The 16,574-nt window shown below is 45.5% G+C and overlaps 1 protein-coding gene across 1 annotated transcript in view; it reads right to left on the bottom strand.

The window, feature by feature from the left end:
* Positions 1 to 14,034, bottom strand: part of ADAMTS15 (ADAM metallopeptidase with thrombospondin type 1 motif 15) — a 109,895-nt gene extending 95,861 nt beyond the window's left edge. The window contains exon 1 of the mRNA XM_068240392.1: positions 12,476 to 14,034. Within this exon, the coding sequence (XP_068096493.1) occupies positions 12,476 to 13,435 (960 nt within the window). The 5' untranslated portion in view covers positions 13,436 to 14,034. The remainder of the gene's footprint in view (positions 1 to 12,475) is intronic.
* Between the last annotated feature and the right edge of the window lie 2,540 nt (positions 14,035 to 16,574).

The raw sequence follows: 16,574 nt of genomic DNA, 5'->3' as shown, positions 1-16,574 counted from the left end.
TGTAAACAATAAGCAGTGTTATTCATTATGCTACTTTTACTCTCTCTTCCTCCCTCCTCCTCTCTGCCTCTGAAATCATTGGCTAGTAACCTCCTCCTCCTCCTGCCCAGACTGAGCTCCCATAAGCCCTTGCTACAGTGCCAAAGCACAAAATGAGCTGTGGGCGAGGCTTGTTTAGTTTATAGGGAATTATACTATTAAAACAAAACAAAAAAGTATTTGGCTTGAGGAATGCCCTGTAAACTATATGAAAGGAACACAATTATAAAATGAGTAAAAGTTTTTCTCGGATCCACTTTAAGGGCTCGTTTCCACTAGTGCGGCGTGCGTCTCGTAGACGCACGCCGGCACTGAGCGAGTGGGCGGGATCGCAGGCAAATCCCATGAGCCTCCGCCGCGAATTCTGTAGGGGGTTCCGGCCGAATCGCTACTGCAAGCGATTCGGCCGACGGCGCCGTTATCCCCTATGGCAGAGTTTCCCCGCGCGATTTGCCTGCGGGGAAACTCTGCGGATTCGCGTCCGTTTCCGCGATAGTGGAAACGGGCCCTAAGTCTTACACAGGATGTATAGAGCAAATTACACTGCATATAATGTGCTTTACTCATCATACGGTAAGACTTTATGCACACAATCCTTTATGCAGTTTAGTGCATACACCCCATAGTCTCTAAGGTCTCATAAGTCCTGTGTCTCATGGAGTAAAGCAGGTGAATAGCAAAACAGACTGTTCCTAAGCATCATAACACACAGCCACTGATTTTCAGTCTGGTGTGTTACATGTGCACCAAAGGGTCATGCTGACATTGTTACAGCGCTGGAGCAAGGGTAAAATCACAATGACTAAATTCCATTGTCATCCCCTACAGGAAACTCAGTTGTATTGATTTTTCTTGCAGCTCCTGCCAGAAAATACAAGGTAAATCAGACAAGGGGAGAAGCAGAATGTGTTATCACACCAATGCAGGAAGTGTGGCCATACTGATTTTTTTTCAGCAGCTTTTAAATTAAACAGACAAGACAACGGAAGGAGGATAATGTGTTAGCATCTAAAACAGGAAGTGCGGACATACTTTTCAGCAGCTCCTTTCGGAAAATACAACATAAAAAAGGAATAGAATCTGCTGGCATTCCAACACAGGAAGTGCAGCAATACTTTTCAGCAGATCTGGCCAGTAAATAATGAGTAAAACAGACAAACAAGAACACCATATTCGTTTAAAGCCTCTGTTCCACCAAAATGTTATCTTGCTGCCATCTCCAACCCTTCCCACTAAATAAAAGCTACCAAATACTTTAGCTAAAAATAGCAGTAGTCTTGCCTTCCCCATCATTGGCTTCAGCCACACCATGCAGCTATCTGAGATAGGAGGTGTGGCCAAGCAACCATTAGCTCCCCTCCCAAACAGGACACAGAAAGGGGATGTCACCAAGCTGCCATTCAACCCTCCTTCAAAATGAGTCAATGGGCGCTCCTCCACCCTACATTCGTTTCTCAAGGACTGCCAGACGGATCGCTATACAGAATGGAGGTACCAACTCCCTTAGAACAAAAAAGCAATTTAACTTAGGTATGTTTTAAGTTAAATATGTAGGTATGAAGATGTTTAATGTATGATTATTACGGATATGTAAGATGAAGAATCTTTCTTTAGATAGAAGTTTTTAGCGTAGGGCGATGGGTTTCTAGCTTGCTATTAGGTTGCTAGGCAACCGCTTACTATGTGTAACACCGCGAGAGACTATGAGCCGCTCCAGGAAGTAATTTGCATATGCTGCAACTCAAAGCGTCCCAGTCTGCCGCCGGCCGACGAGCCCCTGATGAGTCATTGTGATGAAACCGGTAGGGCGTGGCCTAAGGCGGCAGACAAACAGACGCTAGGAGAGCGGTGGTGAGGACGTCCTATGGGATTTTATTGATGCGCATTGTGTTCTTAAGGATTGTGAGTATAATTTTATGTTTTTACTATTGAATAAAATGTGGAATTATGCTATGGGAGCCCTGTGTCAGTCCCTGTAGGTATCCATCTGCCTGTTGAATGAAATTTTTTGGATACACTTAAGAGCAAACTGCTGGTCATGGTATGGTCAGCATATTCATTTGGTGAGCCTGTATTTATACTATTATTGTGGTGGAAATCATAATGTGGGGTGCAAAATACTGGGCACTGTGGAGGCAACGTCTGCTTTGCATGGTTGGCTGCATGACATGCACAAGGCTGGTTACGGGAGTGCACACATTTTTGCACATGTGTGAAAAAAGAGAAATTTAAGATCTATACAGGGTCACGCTATGTTCTACCATTATTCTTTTTCTGAGGAATAAGCGGAAGCAAAACCAATGGTCGGAGGAGTCTAAGGATTACATTTAAGCCTATTTTGCTGATTTTTAGTTCAATCAGCCATCCCATCTGGTGAGCCTGAAATTTACCTATCACTTAGCACTGTGCACACAGGATAACACCAGTGGGTGCTGGTAGAGGACAAACATCCCGAAATTTGATTACGCTATGTCTGTTCTCTTGTGTTTTCCCCGAGTGTCATCTTAGGAAGAAGGAAGATAACAGGAGTGAATATCATCGGAAAAGTGCATTCTGCTGATCTGTGAGTCAGCCATTGAATGCCGGTGAGAGTGTATAATATAATCGTTGACTCTATTTGATTGCTAGAGCTATTGGAGCTGATATCAAACTTTATTACTGTGACTGTGGGCTAGGGAGCACTGTACGGACAATTGCTTTTTTAAGTAATTACGGCTACAAAGTGGGTGTGAAGCCTATGGCAGTGCCCAAACTTCCTCAGCACCTGATGAAATAGCAGGCGCCAGGACGTACATGTAAGAGTGGTGAACAAGGCATGGATATCGGTGGGGTTGCAATGTGGAGAGGGCAGTTAGGATTAGGCATCAGTTGAAGGGTTGCTTAGGGTTAGGCATAGGTTGGGGGGTGGTTATAGTTAGGCATCAGGAAGCGTGCATGAAAAAGGGGCGCTAAGAAATTTGGGTGCCCAACTTCTAGTAGAATCTCTGTCTAATTTATAGATATTCTACGCTTTACCAGTGTAAATAATACCAATATTTTACTCCAACTTATCCTATTCCTAACACTATTCTCATACAGTAACCCCCCTTGCCGATGCCTACCCTTAACCACCTCCCCACACCTAACCCTTAAAATCCCCACGCCTGACCCTTAAAAACACCACCCCACGCCTGACCTTAAAGGCCCCCCTTATGATTAACCCTTAAAGAAAACACCCCACATGCCCAACTTTAACTGCCCCATGCCTAACCTTAACCGACACTTCCACCATCCAGCGCAAATACGTTAGGGTGTCCACTGTCAGGCTGTGTGGGCTCCCAAAGCCACAATTTTTAATGGCGCTTATGGGGGCAACCAAGTTTCTGCCATTAGGGGGCACCCAAAATTATTGCTTCGATCAATAAAGGAAGGGTTCAAGTGAGAATGGGCAAGAAAAATTCAATATTTTACTATCATAATTACAAAGAACCTGATAGTAGAATATTAGTAATTTTGCCAACATTCTTCTAGCGGTTTCCTCTGGCCCCCAAATTACCGTGGCGCTCTTTTTACATGTACGCAGGTAAGGGAGCCAGCAGTTTAACAAAACATAACTGGGTTGAGACTTTAAAGGACACCCGAAGCGAAAATAAACTAATGAAATAAACAATTGCATGAATGTGTCATTGAGCAAAAACAATAAAACAGTTAAAACATAAAAAGAAAATTTAAACATAAAATAAAAATGTGGAATATCCTAAAAAGTCATTTTTAGGAGAAGGAAGATGGCTTCCTTCTCCTAAAAATGACTTTTTAGGATATTCCACATTTTTATTTTATGTTTAAATTTTCTTTTTATGTTTTAACTGTTTTATTGTTTTTGCTCAATGACACATTTATTGAAGTATGCCAGAGCTAAAATCTATGAACTATTGACCCTTTTTATCTCTTTCCTGCTCTCAGAAGCCATTTTCTGCTAGGAAAGTGTTTTATAGTTGGAAATTCTTATCAGTGAGGGTCACACTGTAGTCACTTCCTGTCTGAGTCAGGACTGAGTCAGCCACTTACATACCTGATATTTAACTCTTTCAGGCAGAGAAAGAAAAAAAGGAACACAGCATCGTTATTTGTGTGCTAGGCACTGTACATACCCATGTCTATCTCAGCATGTCACATGTCACTTCGGGTATCCTTTAAAGAGAGTCTGAAGCGAGAATAAATCTCGCTTCAGACCTCATAGATAGCAGGGGCATGTGTGCCCCTGCTAAAACGCCGCTATCCTGCGGTTTAACGGGGGCCCCTTCACCCCCAAATCCCCTCGGTGCAGCGGGGGATCTCTTCCTGGTTGGGGCAGGGCTAACCGCCGCAGCCCTGCCCCACGCGCGTCTGTCAGCAGTATCGCCACCTCTCCCCCGCCACTCTCAGTCTTCCTTCACTGAGAGGGGCGGGGGAGAGGCGGCAATGCGCCGCTGATAGACGCGACTGGAGGCAGGGCTGCAGCCGTTAGCCCTGCCTCCAGGAAAAGAAAACTCAGGACCAAGTTTGCGACCAATGCTTGCGGGGGTGGGTTTGGGGGTGAAAGGACCCCCGTTTAGCCGCGCGATAGCGGGATTTTAGCAGGGGCACACATGCCCCTGCTAACTATGAGCTCTGAAGCGAGATTTATTCTTGCTTCAGAGTCTCTTTAAAGATAAAAATATATGTTACACTGTCTTTTTTAATATTTTGTTTAGAGTTCCTCTTTAATGTAAGTTGCATACATAAATGTGTGTAAAAAAATAAGTATACTTATATAGCGCAGTTATAGATTTTTTTCCTGATTTTGTCCCCTACAGAGACGTGAGAAACCCCTCACTGCATACTGTATACTAGTGTTCCCCAACTAATAATAATCTGTACAGCACAGTACAGCAACCCTGCTGAGTGTCTGCTTGTCTCACAGCTTCATCTGCTTTTTACCTCTAAACTGAATGACTGTGTGTAACAGAATTCCCCCATGTCTGTAATATGTTTTCTGTACATCTCATCAGTTAGTGATAACTGGAATCCATTCCCTTTCTGTCAGCGCACAGATCAGATCACTGAACATCTTACTTGATAACTTAAGTAGATAACAGTTGACAGGCATGAGTACTGCTGTCACACAGCCATAGGGGATTTAGTAAGTTTAAGAACGCAGGGCAAGTTGTCAGACAAGCAGTGATGGGGAACAGGGGATGATGGGAAGCAATGTAGCATATACAGTAAATGTCTAAAGTACACCTATGATTTAATGTTCTATACACCATGGTTATTATTGTTTGTATTACTTTATAAGTACAGAGGGAGCTATATTTGTTCATTACATAAGCAGGCTCTTTAACAATGTCATGGAGTTGCAGGGTTTGTGTTTTGCCATTCCTCTCTCTCAGTGCAAATTCATAATTCTTGCAGTAAATTACAGTCTTTTAGATGACAGGCCAAGTTCACTTGCCATCGCTTGCTGCTTCAGGGTATGCGGAAGTGCACGGAAGTGTATTGTAAAAATATGCTTCCACACATGCACGCCGCAACGTCACTTCAGTAACATTTTAAACATACCTGCATCGCCATAAACTAATGGATAATAATGCAAAAGTATCTTTGAATTTCCCTCCAAGGCTCCCCATTGGTTCCTTAACCGACCAATGGGGAGCCTTGGAGGGAAATTCAAAGATACTTTTGCTCTCAGCTATACTAAGTATAGCTGAGAGCGCGTCCTATGCAGACGCTTTGCCGCCAGCTCCCGCAGTCCTCTCCACCTGCCCACACTTATCACCCTCACCTATGTTGGCACCCAGCGCACCCATACTTAGTATAGCTGACAGCAGTGCGGCGGGGGCGGTGGGTTTGGCGGCAGTGCACGCTGATCTTCAATCAGCTTAAGAAGGCCGCATGTTTAAAGGATATTGAGGTGGGACCTTTCCGAGGATATTGGCGTGGGAACATTTTTTTTTAAGGGAACAGGTAAGTATTTCTGGTTAAGATTAATAAAGGACTTTTTTCATTGTTGTGTTTTTATTTCATTTAACCCTTTGTGGAAATGGTAAGGATTACCCCTATACTCATTTCTCAAGGGAGGGGGGCAGGCATCTGGGGTCTCCTAGATGCCACCATGAATCCCCCCAGGGAGTCGTCGCCCCCCTCCTCCTGAAGTCCCATTCGGCCGGGGCTCCGCATTCTGGCTATCCCAGCCTGCATGGGAGACAAGGGGTTAGATGCTCGGGATGGAGGACCCCACATCATTTTTTTTTAATTTCCCACCCTCTGAACATAAAAAAAAAAAAAGGTTAAAAAAAATAGGAAAATATCCCAGGGATCTTTATACAGCCATATTGTGGCTGTAAAGTGATCCCTGGCCAAAGCGTTGCGGCTCCGGAGGGGTTTCCAGGGGGTCCGTACGCACTGCCTATGGACCCCCTGGTAACCCAGTCATGAAATTCATTGCTCTTTCTTTTGATATATGTAAATTTACACTACCATTAGGTTTGCTACAATAACTGTCATTTACCGCATTTAAATGTATTCTTTTTCCTTTGAGACTTTAAAATCGATTTTCTCAAAAACTATAAGGTCTTTTTGAAAAATTTCCCCTGGTTCCCACTGTTCTTCTTAACATAACCTGCAAATTTGGTGTTTCTAGTATGTAAGGGGGCTTTGCTATTAACCGCTTAAGTCGGAGGGTTTTTAATCGCAAATACCGACTCGTGATTAGTGATTACATGTGGTTAGTCAATTCGAAACCACACTCGAGTCGGATATCCCTTTCTACTCATGATCGTGAGTCAATTCAGAAGTGGGCGGAGTAATGCTTGTGATCACTCGTATGTATGATCAGGGGTATCCGAGCAACTCTGCGCACAGGCGCAGTAGAGGGCGACATGGCGAGGTCGGCATCTACATCGGAGGGGACCGGGAGCCACCAAAGCTGCAGCAAGGACACAGGATACTTGCCAGGGGCTGGAGGAAACTCCGGGTAAGTAATTTTTTTTTTTTAACCTGATGATTCCTTTAAAGTGCCCTAAGGGTCTTTTTCCACTACACAGCTGAATCACAAATCGCTAGTGATTTTTAAATCGCTAGGGTTGTTACTTTATCATAGAAATCATGAGAAGTATTTTCCACTATAGTGATTCGATTTGGAAATCGCAAATCGCAATTGCTTTCTGGAGCAATTTTTAGAGTGATTAATGAAAAATTGCAATCGCTGGCGATTGCTAGTGAAAAAGGGCCCTAAGAGTTTGTGTCTGTCACTTGGCCCTGGCAGCTCCTCTCACAATAAAAAAAAGAGCTTCCTATAGAATCCATCATCATACTTCAGGGTTAGCTGCTCCTGGTCTCTATAGATTTTGTCTGCTGGCTATTACTGGTGTCCTCCTGGGAATCAGATGGAGAGCTGGGGTGATCATTTTCCTTGTGGTCAGCACATCACCTCCAGCCCTCTTGTCTCCTCACATGCAGCCTTGCCAGGTGCCAGTGACCAGACCTTTGTCCATTTCTTATCTGTGGGGAGGGAGCCCAGCACAACAAGTGAAAGCATGGTGCAGGCAGGGTCAGCAGTTCATGGAGAGACACAGACTCTCAGAATGCAAGCCAGCTGAACAGTCTGTGTCTTCTGCTGTGCAAGACAACATTACTATGCATTTTGCTATACCGTATGTCACATCCATGTGGGCTTCCTGCAGCAGCCCGGGCACCATGTGATAGCTGAACTATCACCAGCCTGCAGAGGAGGTCGGGTCTTTACCAGGGCTGGTAGGGAATACACTCTTGAATGACTCATTTTTCCCATAATGCAGCAAGGTTCACAGACAGGAAACTGCCAAGAGTACGTACTTTTCTTGTTTCTTGTGGGAGGGGTTTCCCCACAATATCATCCATACAGCGCCCCCTGATGGTCTGTTTGTGAAAAGGAATAGATTTCTCATGTAAAAGGGGGTATCAGCTACTGATTGGGATAAAGTTCAATTCTTGGTCGGAGTTTCTCTTTAAGGGTTAGGGAAGGGGGTCCTAATCGCTTGATGAGGAGGGGGCCCAGGGTAAAATCTTCTACCGTCCTCCCAGGCCAGTCCACGCCTCATTGGCGACCCATGTATTTTATCGGCATTTAGGCGCCGGGGCAGAAATTTATTAATTATTTATTTATAAAGTTGTTGGTACAGCACCTGCTAATTATTGGGCACTACAGGCACCCAAATGCTGATATTTCTATAGGCGCCTATGGCGGTCAGGGTTACCGGCAGGTAGTTTGTGTGTGTGTGTGTGTGTGTGTGGGAGGGGGGGGTTAGGTTAAGGCATTAGCAGGCAGGTAGTGGGTGCTGGGTAGGGTTAGGCATTAGGTAGGTAGTGTATGCGGAAGGGGGGGTTATTATTAGGCAGGTAGTGTGTGCAGGGGGTGTTAGGTATTAGGCAGGTAGTGTGTGTGGGGGGTGTTAGGCATTAGGCAGGTAGTGTGTGCGGAGAGGGGGGTTAGGCATTAGGCAGGTAGAGTGTTCAGAAGGGGGGGTTAGGCATTAGGCAGGTAGTGTGTGGAGAGTTGTTAGGCATTAGGCAGGTAGTGTGTGCAGTGGGGTGGGAGGGGGGGTTAGGGTTAGGTATCAGGCGGGTACTGTGTGTGGGGGGTGGATTTAGGGTTAGGAGTTAGGGGGGTGATTTTGTGTTAGAGTAGGGTTAGGTTTAGCCATCGTAAAATAATGGTATACAGATATTTTACATTTTGATAGTAAAATACTGGTATTAAATACTGATATTTTACTATCGGCATTACTGGGAGCCCAAATTTCCAGGCACCTTTTTTTTGTTTATACTAGTGGACCTAAGCCCGTTTAAAAACGGGCTCTAGGTCTAGGTCCGTTTTTCTGCTGCCGCCAGTCAGTGCGCATGCGCGCGCCTACAGCTGCAGCGCAATCCCGTCGCGCACACTCCCGCATCCATCGCGCGCTCGTGCACCCGCCGCGCGCACGCAACCGCCCGCCCACCTCGCTCCCTGGTCCCGTCCAGCTTTCCGTGTCCGTTACTGCGCACATGCGCAATAGCAAATAGCAGGGACACAGGGACAAATGCTGGACTCAGCGACACAGGGGTTTTATAGTATAGGATGCTTCTGTACAGCCCTCATATACAAACTGTTACTTGCTAAGTTCTAGGTGACTTCCTCAGGCTGCAGAAGTCAGATGGCAGCACCGGGCAGAAACAGGAAGTGAAGAGAGTGCCTGGCCAACCTATACTGGGGGCAACTGTACAAGGCTAACCTATCCTGGGGGCAACTGTACCTAGCTACCGACACTGGGGGTATCTATAACTGGCTACCTATACTGAGGGTGTTTTGGGGGGGGCTCACTCCAGCTATAACGTGTCGAGTGCTATGCGATCATTCCAATTTGGGAGGGGAGGGGGGCGCATCCTCACAAGTTTGCCTCAGGCAGCAAAAAGTCTAGAACCGGCCCTGCTAAGATCCCAAACAATGGTTATAAAGTATATACATAGCTTTGCAATCTTGATCCAGCTGTGTGTCATATGGGTTGTTTGAAACAAACCTTAATAAATAAGTCGCCCCTAGAGGGACTAGTTGTGAGTGTGCACATGATATCAAATTTCAAATATATTGAACATGTAAAATAGGAAGGTTGGATGTAAGGTTGGATGTAATGTTACTTTCTGGTATATATTAAAATAAGTTGGTGCTACAGGAAAGTTTTGCCTCGTAACAGGACAGGGTGATAGCAAATAGCAGCCGAATGACATATTGTGGCTTTAACCCCCTTTTTTTTTTTATCATGTAGCGAGCCGAGGGCTCGCTACATGATAGCCGCTGCTCAGCGGCATCCCCCCGCCCGCTTCGATCGCCTTCGGCGATCACCGATCAGGAAATCCCGTTCAAAGAACGGGATTTCCTGGAGGGCTTCCCCCGTCGCCATGGCGACGGGGCGGGATGACGTCACCGACGTCAGCGACGTCGGGACGTCATTGGGAGACCCGATCCACCCCTCGGCGCTGCCTGGCACTGATTGGCCAGGCAGCGCTCGGGGTCTGGGGGGGGGGGCCGCGCGCCGCACCGGATAGCGGCGATCGGGCGCGCGGCGGCGGCGATCGGGGTGCTGGCGCAGCTAGCAAAGTGCTAGCTGCGTCCAGCAAAAAAAAAAAATTAAGTAAATCGGCCCAGCAGGGCCTGAGCGGCACCCTCCGGCGGCTTACCCCGTGTCACACACGGGGTTACCGCCAAGGAGGTTAAATGAATTACGGCCCTTTTTACACTATATCAGTTGCTATCAGTTATAACTGAAATGACAACTGATGTGCAGTCCAGTGTCCATGTTTCCTTATGGCCTCTTTCACACTATACACTGAAAAACTGAAGCTTTTTCACAATGCACTGCTATGGAGACAAAAACGCATAGCAATAAGGCTACGTTCACGGTGGCCGTTGTGTTGCATTCCCTGTGACAGCAAGGGAGCAACATATTGGGAAAGTAGCACCACATGTTACCGGCGTGTTGCGTTGTATACATTAAAGCATACAGTCAATGAAAATTATGCTTCACTGTACCTGTTCACGCACAGCGCATGTAGTGCGTTACAATGCCACACGACTTTATACCGCACTGCACCAGCCACACTGTGAATGTCGCATAGGTGGTGCATTTTAGTGCAGCAAGCAGTGTTAAAAAGCGGCCAATATGCCACACCACAATGCACCACTGTGACTGTAGCCAAGTGTCTTGTGTGCTCTATGTGCAGTGCCTGACTCTGAACACGGGCCAGGATAAATATTCTGCATGCCTCCACCAGCCAAAGAAGCAATCTAAAGTTTCCTACCCTTTCTAGATAAGTGCGGATACTGGTTATATCCTCTATGTGAGTCTTCCTCTTTCTATTTGTCTTGCTTATGTAAACCCACCAAATTCCAGATCAGCAACAAACAGTGTGAGAAGATGAGAGGAGAGTGCCAGCGGCTGTTGCTATGTAGCCAACACCTCGCTATCTAATCTCCTAGCATCCATCATTGTCACCCTGCCCCTGTATCCTGATGATGCCCAGCAGCTGCACCAATCTAGGCACACTATTCAGCAACCTTATCCAATCCTGCATTTCCACTGTGTAGTTATGCTGCATGAACTCTAGAGACACTAGTATGACAAGAATGACCTTAAGCTAAGAACTCACATTAGAAGGAATGTAGGTTCATGAAAATCTAGCATAAGTACAGGTGTCTCCTGATGACATTTGTTCTTCTTTTGTATTCTCCATTGTAGAGCACCTCTCACTTGTCCAGGCTGCTGGGCAGTGTATCTGTACAATGATCATTCCCAAAATGTCCCAGAACATTCTTTCCAGGGAACAAAACAATTATTGAAAGTATGTATGTAGCTTTTGATTCACTAATATACAGAGCAGAAAAAGACATTGACCAATTTTCTTGCCATTTAAACAATGTAGTGTAGAATTGCAGTAACTCATAGCAAGCAGATCTGACTTTCCATCAAGTTAGTACAGTCAGAATATAACAATATATTGAGACTTATACTGTACCAGTTAAAAAACAATAATAATTAGACATTAGATTTGATTTACAAAAAACTGAATTTTATTGAAAGCTTATTTACAATCTTAGCATTCCTAATTAACATTGAGTCTACATTCACAGTGCTGCGTTGCAGTGAAAAGTAACAGCCACATTGTAACGCAGACCTCTGCACTGCAATGCACCACCTATGCGACTTCCACAGTGCGATATAACGGCGTGCGGCATCCCAATGCACTGCATATAGTGCGGTATCGCATAATGCACTCGTCAATGGCAGTGAAGCATACTTTTTATTGACTGTATGCATCACTTTATGTGACACAACTGTTGCCGAACGTGCAGTGAGACTTTTTTTATTCCTTTGTGTACTGTTTATAAAGGGAACGCAACCCAGATCCCACTGTGAACTTAGCCTTAATTAAAATATGGTTGGAGCACTGAACAAGCAACAGCTTCATAGCTTTGTATTAGAGTGGACAATACAAAATTAGTGACAGCATTATCAATATTAGACAGTTTCTGCTGAAATGTTGTCCTATACCTTCTTGTGCAATGGGAGACCAAGAACCAGGTTCCCCAACCCTGCCCTCAAAACCCACCAACAGTACTCATTTTGCAAGGAACTGCACATATTCACTGGTGGGGTAATCAGTGTCTCATTAGTGCTGATTAACTACCTCTGAGGATGTCCACAAAACATGTACTGTTGGTGGGCCTTCAGGAGTGAGTTGGGCAACATTGAGGTAAACAATTGATATTGGGAAAATGTATGTACCTACAACTGTACACTGTATTTATATCATGTGATATACAGAATAATACTTTGAACTAAACATGTATGTCACTCACTCAGTAATTTCTCAGCCATTCCTACATAGTGCCTAAGCATCAGTTTTGCACTTTATGAACACTCACCGTTTTGGTGAAGAGGATGGCAGTATCCCAGTATTCTGGATGTTTATCGTTTGCCTTGTTCCACTTCTTCTGCCAAGTGCAGAAGCTCCTCAGGGTCATGGCAGCATTGGTTGTGACCTTGGGTCCCTTTCCATCATCTGTCAGCACCATGAACTTTACTACAGCTATGTTGATTGGGTTTTGGATACTGTGGTGGCGATACAAGCGAGCAGCTGTGGCCATTAACGTGAGCAGATAGTGTTGAAGGTCATCACCATGGAACTTCAGCATTGTTTCATCTGCCACAACCAGTGTTTCCACGTATCTAGCGATAGATGCGAAGCGTCGGGACCGATGGCCTCCCTGTCTGGTACCATTGATGTGTTTTTTGCCATGCTTGGAGCTCTTGTATCTCTCAAGAGCTTCCATGATGCCATGGTTGAGTCCAGAGCTGACTCCACACCTGGACGTGGTGTCCTCTGGTTGTATCACAGCTTTTCTGCGCTGGAGGAGATGCAACCCTTGCTTGCTACCTCGCAATTGGTCCCATGTACCATTTTTTAATGGACTGATGAAATATTCCAATCCTCTGTATCCGAAGGCCCCCCGAAGTCCTCCACAAAGGCTGAGAGCTGCAAAAGAATCTCGGTCAGAATTGACATCTCCAGAGTAGAAGCAATGCCTTAGGCTTGGGGAAGGTTTGGGGACAGTGCCAGGATAGTGCATGGAAAATGCTGGTGCAATGAACTGAGAATCAGGACTTAAATTCAGATAGAAATCCTCCTGAAATGCTGAGATCTGAAATATAACTCCAATGTCCTTGGCCAATTCATGGCCTTGTCTGTAGTACTGTCTCCCATTGATATCAGGATCCAGTTTTTTAGGGGTTACCAAAACCTCATCCGACCAAGCATAGATAGAGGAGAAAAAAACTATATCCAAAGCTAGCAGAGAGGTGACAGCCAGATGTGCATGATGCATGGTGACTCAGCCACGAGTCGTTCCAGGAAATATTGTACTTTATGCACAAAGAGATGAAGGGCAGCTTAGGTGAATTTTGAAACTAGAGAAAACTGAAATGGATCGACCATGTGAACGTGGTAGAAATTTATTGAAACAAAGGGGAAAAGAATGTATTGGTAAAAAAGTGAAATAAAAGATGCCCATTAGGATGTAGCGCAGGCAACAGTCTCTTCTGTTCTGCATCCACTGATCCAGATGTTCAGGCTGTACCTTGTCCCAGTGCTGCAGTCCCTGTTGCTTCACTACCTGTTTGCAAACAGGCAACATCAGCTCTTGTTGGGCTTTATATACATCCTTGTCCTGTGCAAATACACTTTTTTTCTTCTCTGGGAGGTGCTGTGAAGGCTTATTGGACTCTCATTATCAGCCACACATACACATACAGCCTCCCTCTTCTTTCATTGCCGGCAGGGCTTAAAGAGCCAGCAAATCTCATCATCTGTTCGGAGCAGCTGTTTTCTCCCTCCCTCTTCCAGCTTTCCTCTGCACACAAACTTGGAGCCCTTCTCAGCAGCTAGTGACTCTTCTCCCTGAGGGTTTCTCTGTAAGCACTGAATGATCTGACAGGACTGTGCTGTGCACTGTAATGACTGGCACGAAGCAATTGGATGAGCTGTCCAAACAATTCCCTAACACTCAGTCCTCCTAGCCAGAAAAGAAAGCCCAACTAAAACATGTTTCTTAGATCTGTGGGCAGCACTGTGGCAAAGTGACTAGCACTCCTTGCAGTACCAGAGTCCAAGGTTCAAATCCTGACTAGGGCGCATTTTGCATGGAGTTTCTGTTTGTTCTACCCATATTTACAGTACTGTACTAGGATTTTCTGTATTTCATCTGGATTCCTCCTATACATGAAAAAACATACAATAATAAACTATAGCAACATTTTCATGGGGCCCTCATAACTAGGCACCCTTGAGCTATAATAATGATGTAGCAAACATCAAATTTTCAGTTCACGAATGCAAATGCAAATTTTCTGCAAAAGTTTGTGAACAGGTGAACCTAGTGAACCGCCATAGACTTCAATGGGCAGGCAAATTTTAACACTTACAGGGACTGTTTCTGGCCACAAAAGTGATGGAAAAGTTGTTTCCCACCAAAATTACGTAGTTGACGCAGAGTCATGTTTTAATCTCATTAGGGCAGAAATCACATTAGATTCCCAGATTTGTGGTATTAAGTGCTTTAAAACATCCGTCGTGCGTACACTGCGATAAGGTACTGTAAGGGTTAGGCCCAGTTCACACTGACAGACGAAATACCACGTTTAACGCACTGCAAACAACCGTCAAGATATTTAGTGATAACGTCAGGTGAGCAAATCATTGTTTTTGCTAGTTAACACCTCCAGGACACAAATGTTAGTCCTCTCGGTGGCAGTCTTTGTGTAGTGGTGTGTAGTGGCCACCATGCTTGTGCGCACGTTCTCGGGAGTGTAGGCGATCACGGTTTTCCATCCCCTATGGTCAGGCTGAGGTAGTTCAATGACAGTTAAGTGACCAATAAACATTGATTCTGCACTGAGGGCAGTAGTAGATACTAGATACCAGTAGCAGGGATGCTCTCATGAGTAATCACGAGTGATTACTCGTGATTTAAATGAGGTTTAATTGGTGCAGGTGTGTGGCGGGGATACAAGGTGTTATTTTCCCATAATTCTGCCGTCCACCCTGTGTTCCAAAGAGCTCACGCACGTCCTATTGGTCGCGTTGCAAGCCTCACACTGGCGCACATACTCCTTCTAGCTGGAAGGAGGAAGTGCACCGGTGTGAGGCTTGCAACGCGACCAATAGGACGCATGCAAGCCTTTTGGAACACAGGACGGACAGCGGAATTACTCGTGATTACTCGTGAGAGCATCCGGTGAGGGTGTTCCCCGTGAAACTATTCGCCAGTTCGGGCCATCTCTATTGAGCAATGCCACCTGCCACTACCTTATGGATATAAGTTGTTTGTGCAATTTACATTCCCGTGCTATGTACACTGTGTATAGTGCTTGGACTAAGAGACAAAGCCAGGGGGTGGAAAAAAATGGAAAGTTAATAGTGAACAAATCAAGTACAACCTGGGCACCCTCTGCTCCGGGGCCCCATAGCAGTTACTATGGCTGCTATGGCTATTGCTACTCCCCTGCTAGTACCAATAATAAACACTCCTGGTGCCCTAAGCAGTATAACCCACAATCATGAGGAACATTGATAAAAAAGACTGCACCATCTTAATTAACCACTTTGGTACCAGCATCTGCCCCCTTAAGGACCAGAGGCTGCTGATACACTAAAACGCAGCATATTGACGAATCACCGCAATAATCTGTCGCTTCCGCCATTCACGCCGCTCTGTCCCCGGAGCAGGCTGCTCTCTCTGCTGTCTCTATGACGGCAGAGCGCTGTGCGCCAGTAAGGAGCCGCTTTCATTGGCTCCAGACCCTGCCACTCAATGTAAGCCAATGGGATTGGCTTATAGTAATGACAGGGCCAGGAGCCAATGAAAACGGCTCCTGCCCGGCTCACAGCGCTCTGCCGTCATAGAGGCGGCAGGGCAGCACATTGTGGTGGGTAGAAAGCGGCGGGAACAGGCGGGGACGAGCGGTGAATGGGACGTAGAGCTTACGTCCGGTCAGAACCACAGCGCCACATGCCCGACGTAGATTTGTACTGCGTCGGTCTGAAATTGGTTAACAACCCTGGATGTGAGCTGTGAAGCACAGTTCAGACCTTTGCATGCAAGCACTGTGAGCATAATTGTGAACAGTCCATCAAGGGTTAAAAATATACTTTTTATGAATAGAGGATTTAAAAAAGAAGACACAATCTGTGGGCTTAATGAAATACAAAGTGCAAGATAAACTGCAATTAACCACTTAAGGACCACGGTGTTAAACCCCCCTAGTGACCAGGCCATTTTTTACCAATTAGGCCACTGCAGCTTTAAGGGCTCGCTGCAGGGCCGTACAACTCAGCACACAAGTGATCCCCAATTTTCTCCCCACCAACAGAACTCTCTGTTGGTGGGGTCTGATCCCTGCTCCTGTGTTTATTTTTGTTTTTATTTGTTTGTTTGTTTGTTTTTTTTATAAATTCTTCTATTTTTT

Source organism: Hyperolius riggenbachi, chromosome 6, assembly GCF_040937935.1.
Source record: "Hyperolius riggenbachi isolate aHypRig1 chromosome 6, aHypRig1.pri, whole genome shotgun sequence".
Lineage (NCBI taxonomy): Eukaryota > Metazoa > Chordata > Amphibia > Anura > Hyperoliidae > Hyperolius > Hyperolius riggenbachi.
Note: the sequence above shows the minus strand (reverse complement) of the source record. Positions and strands in the feature narration are given on the sequence as shown.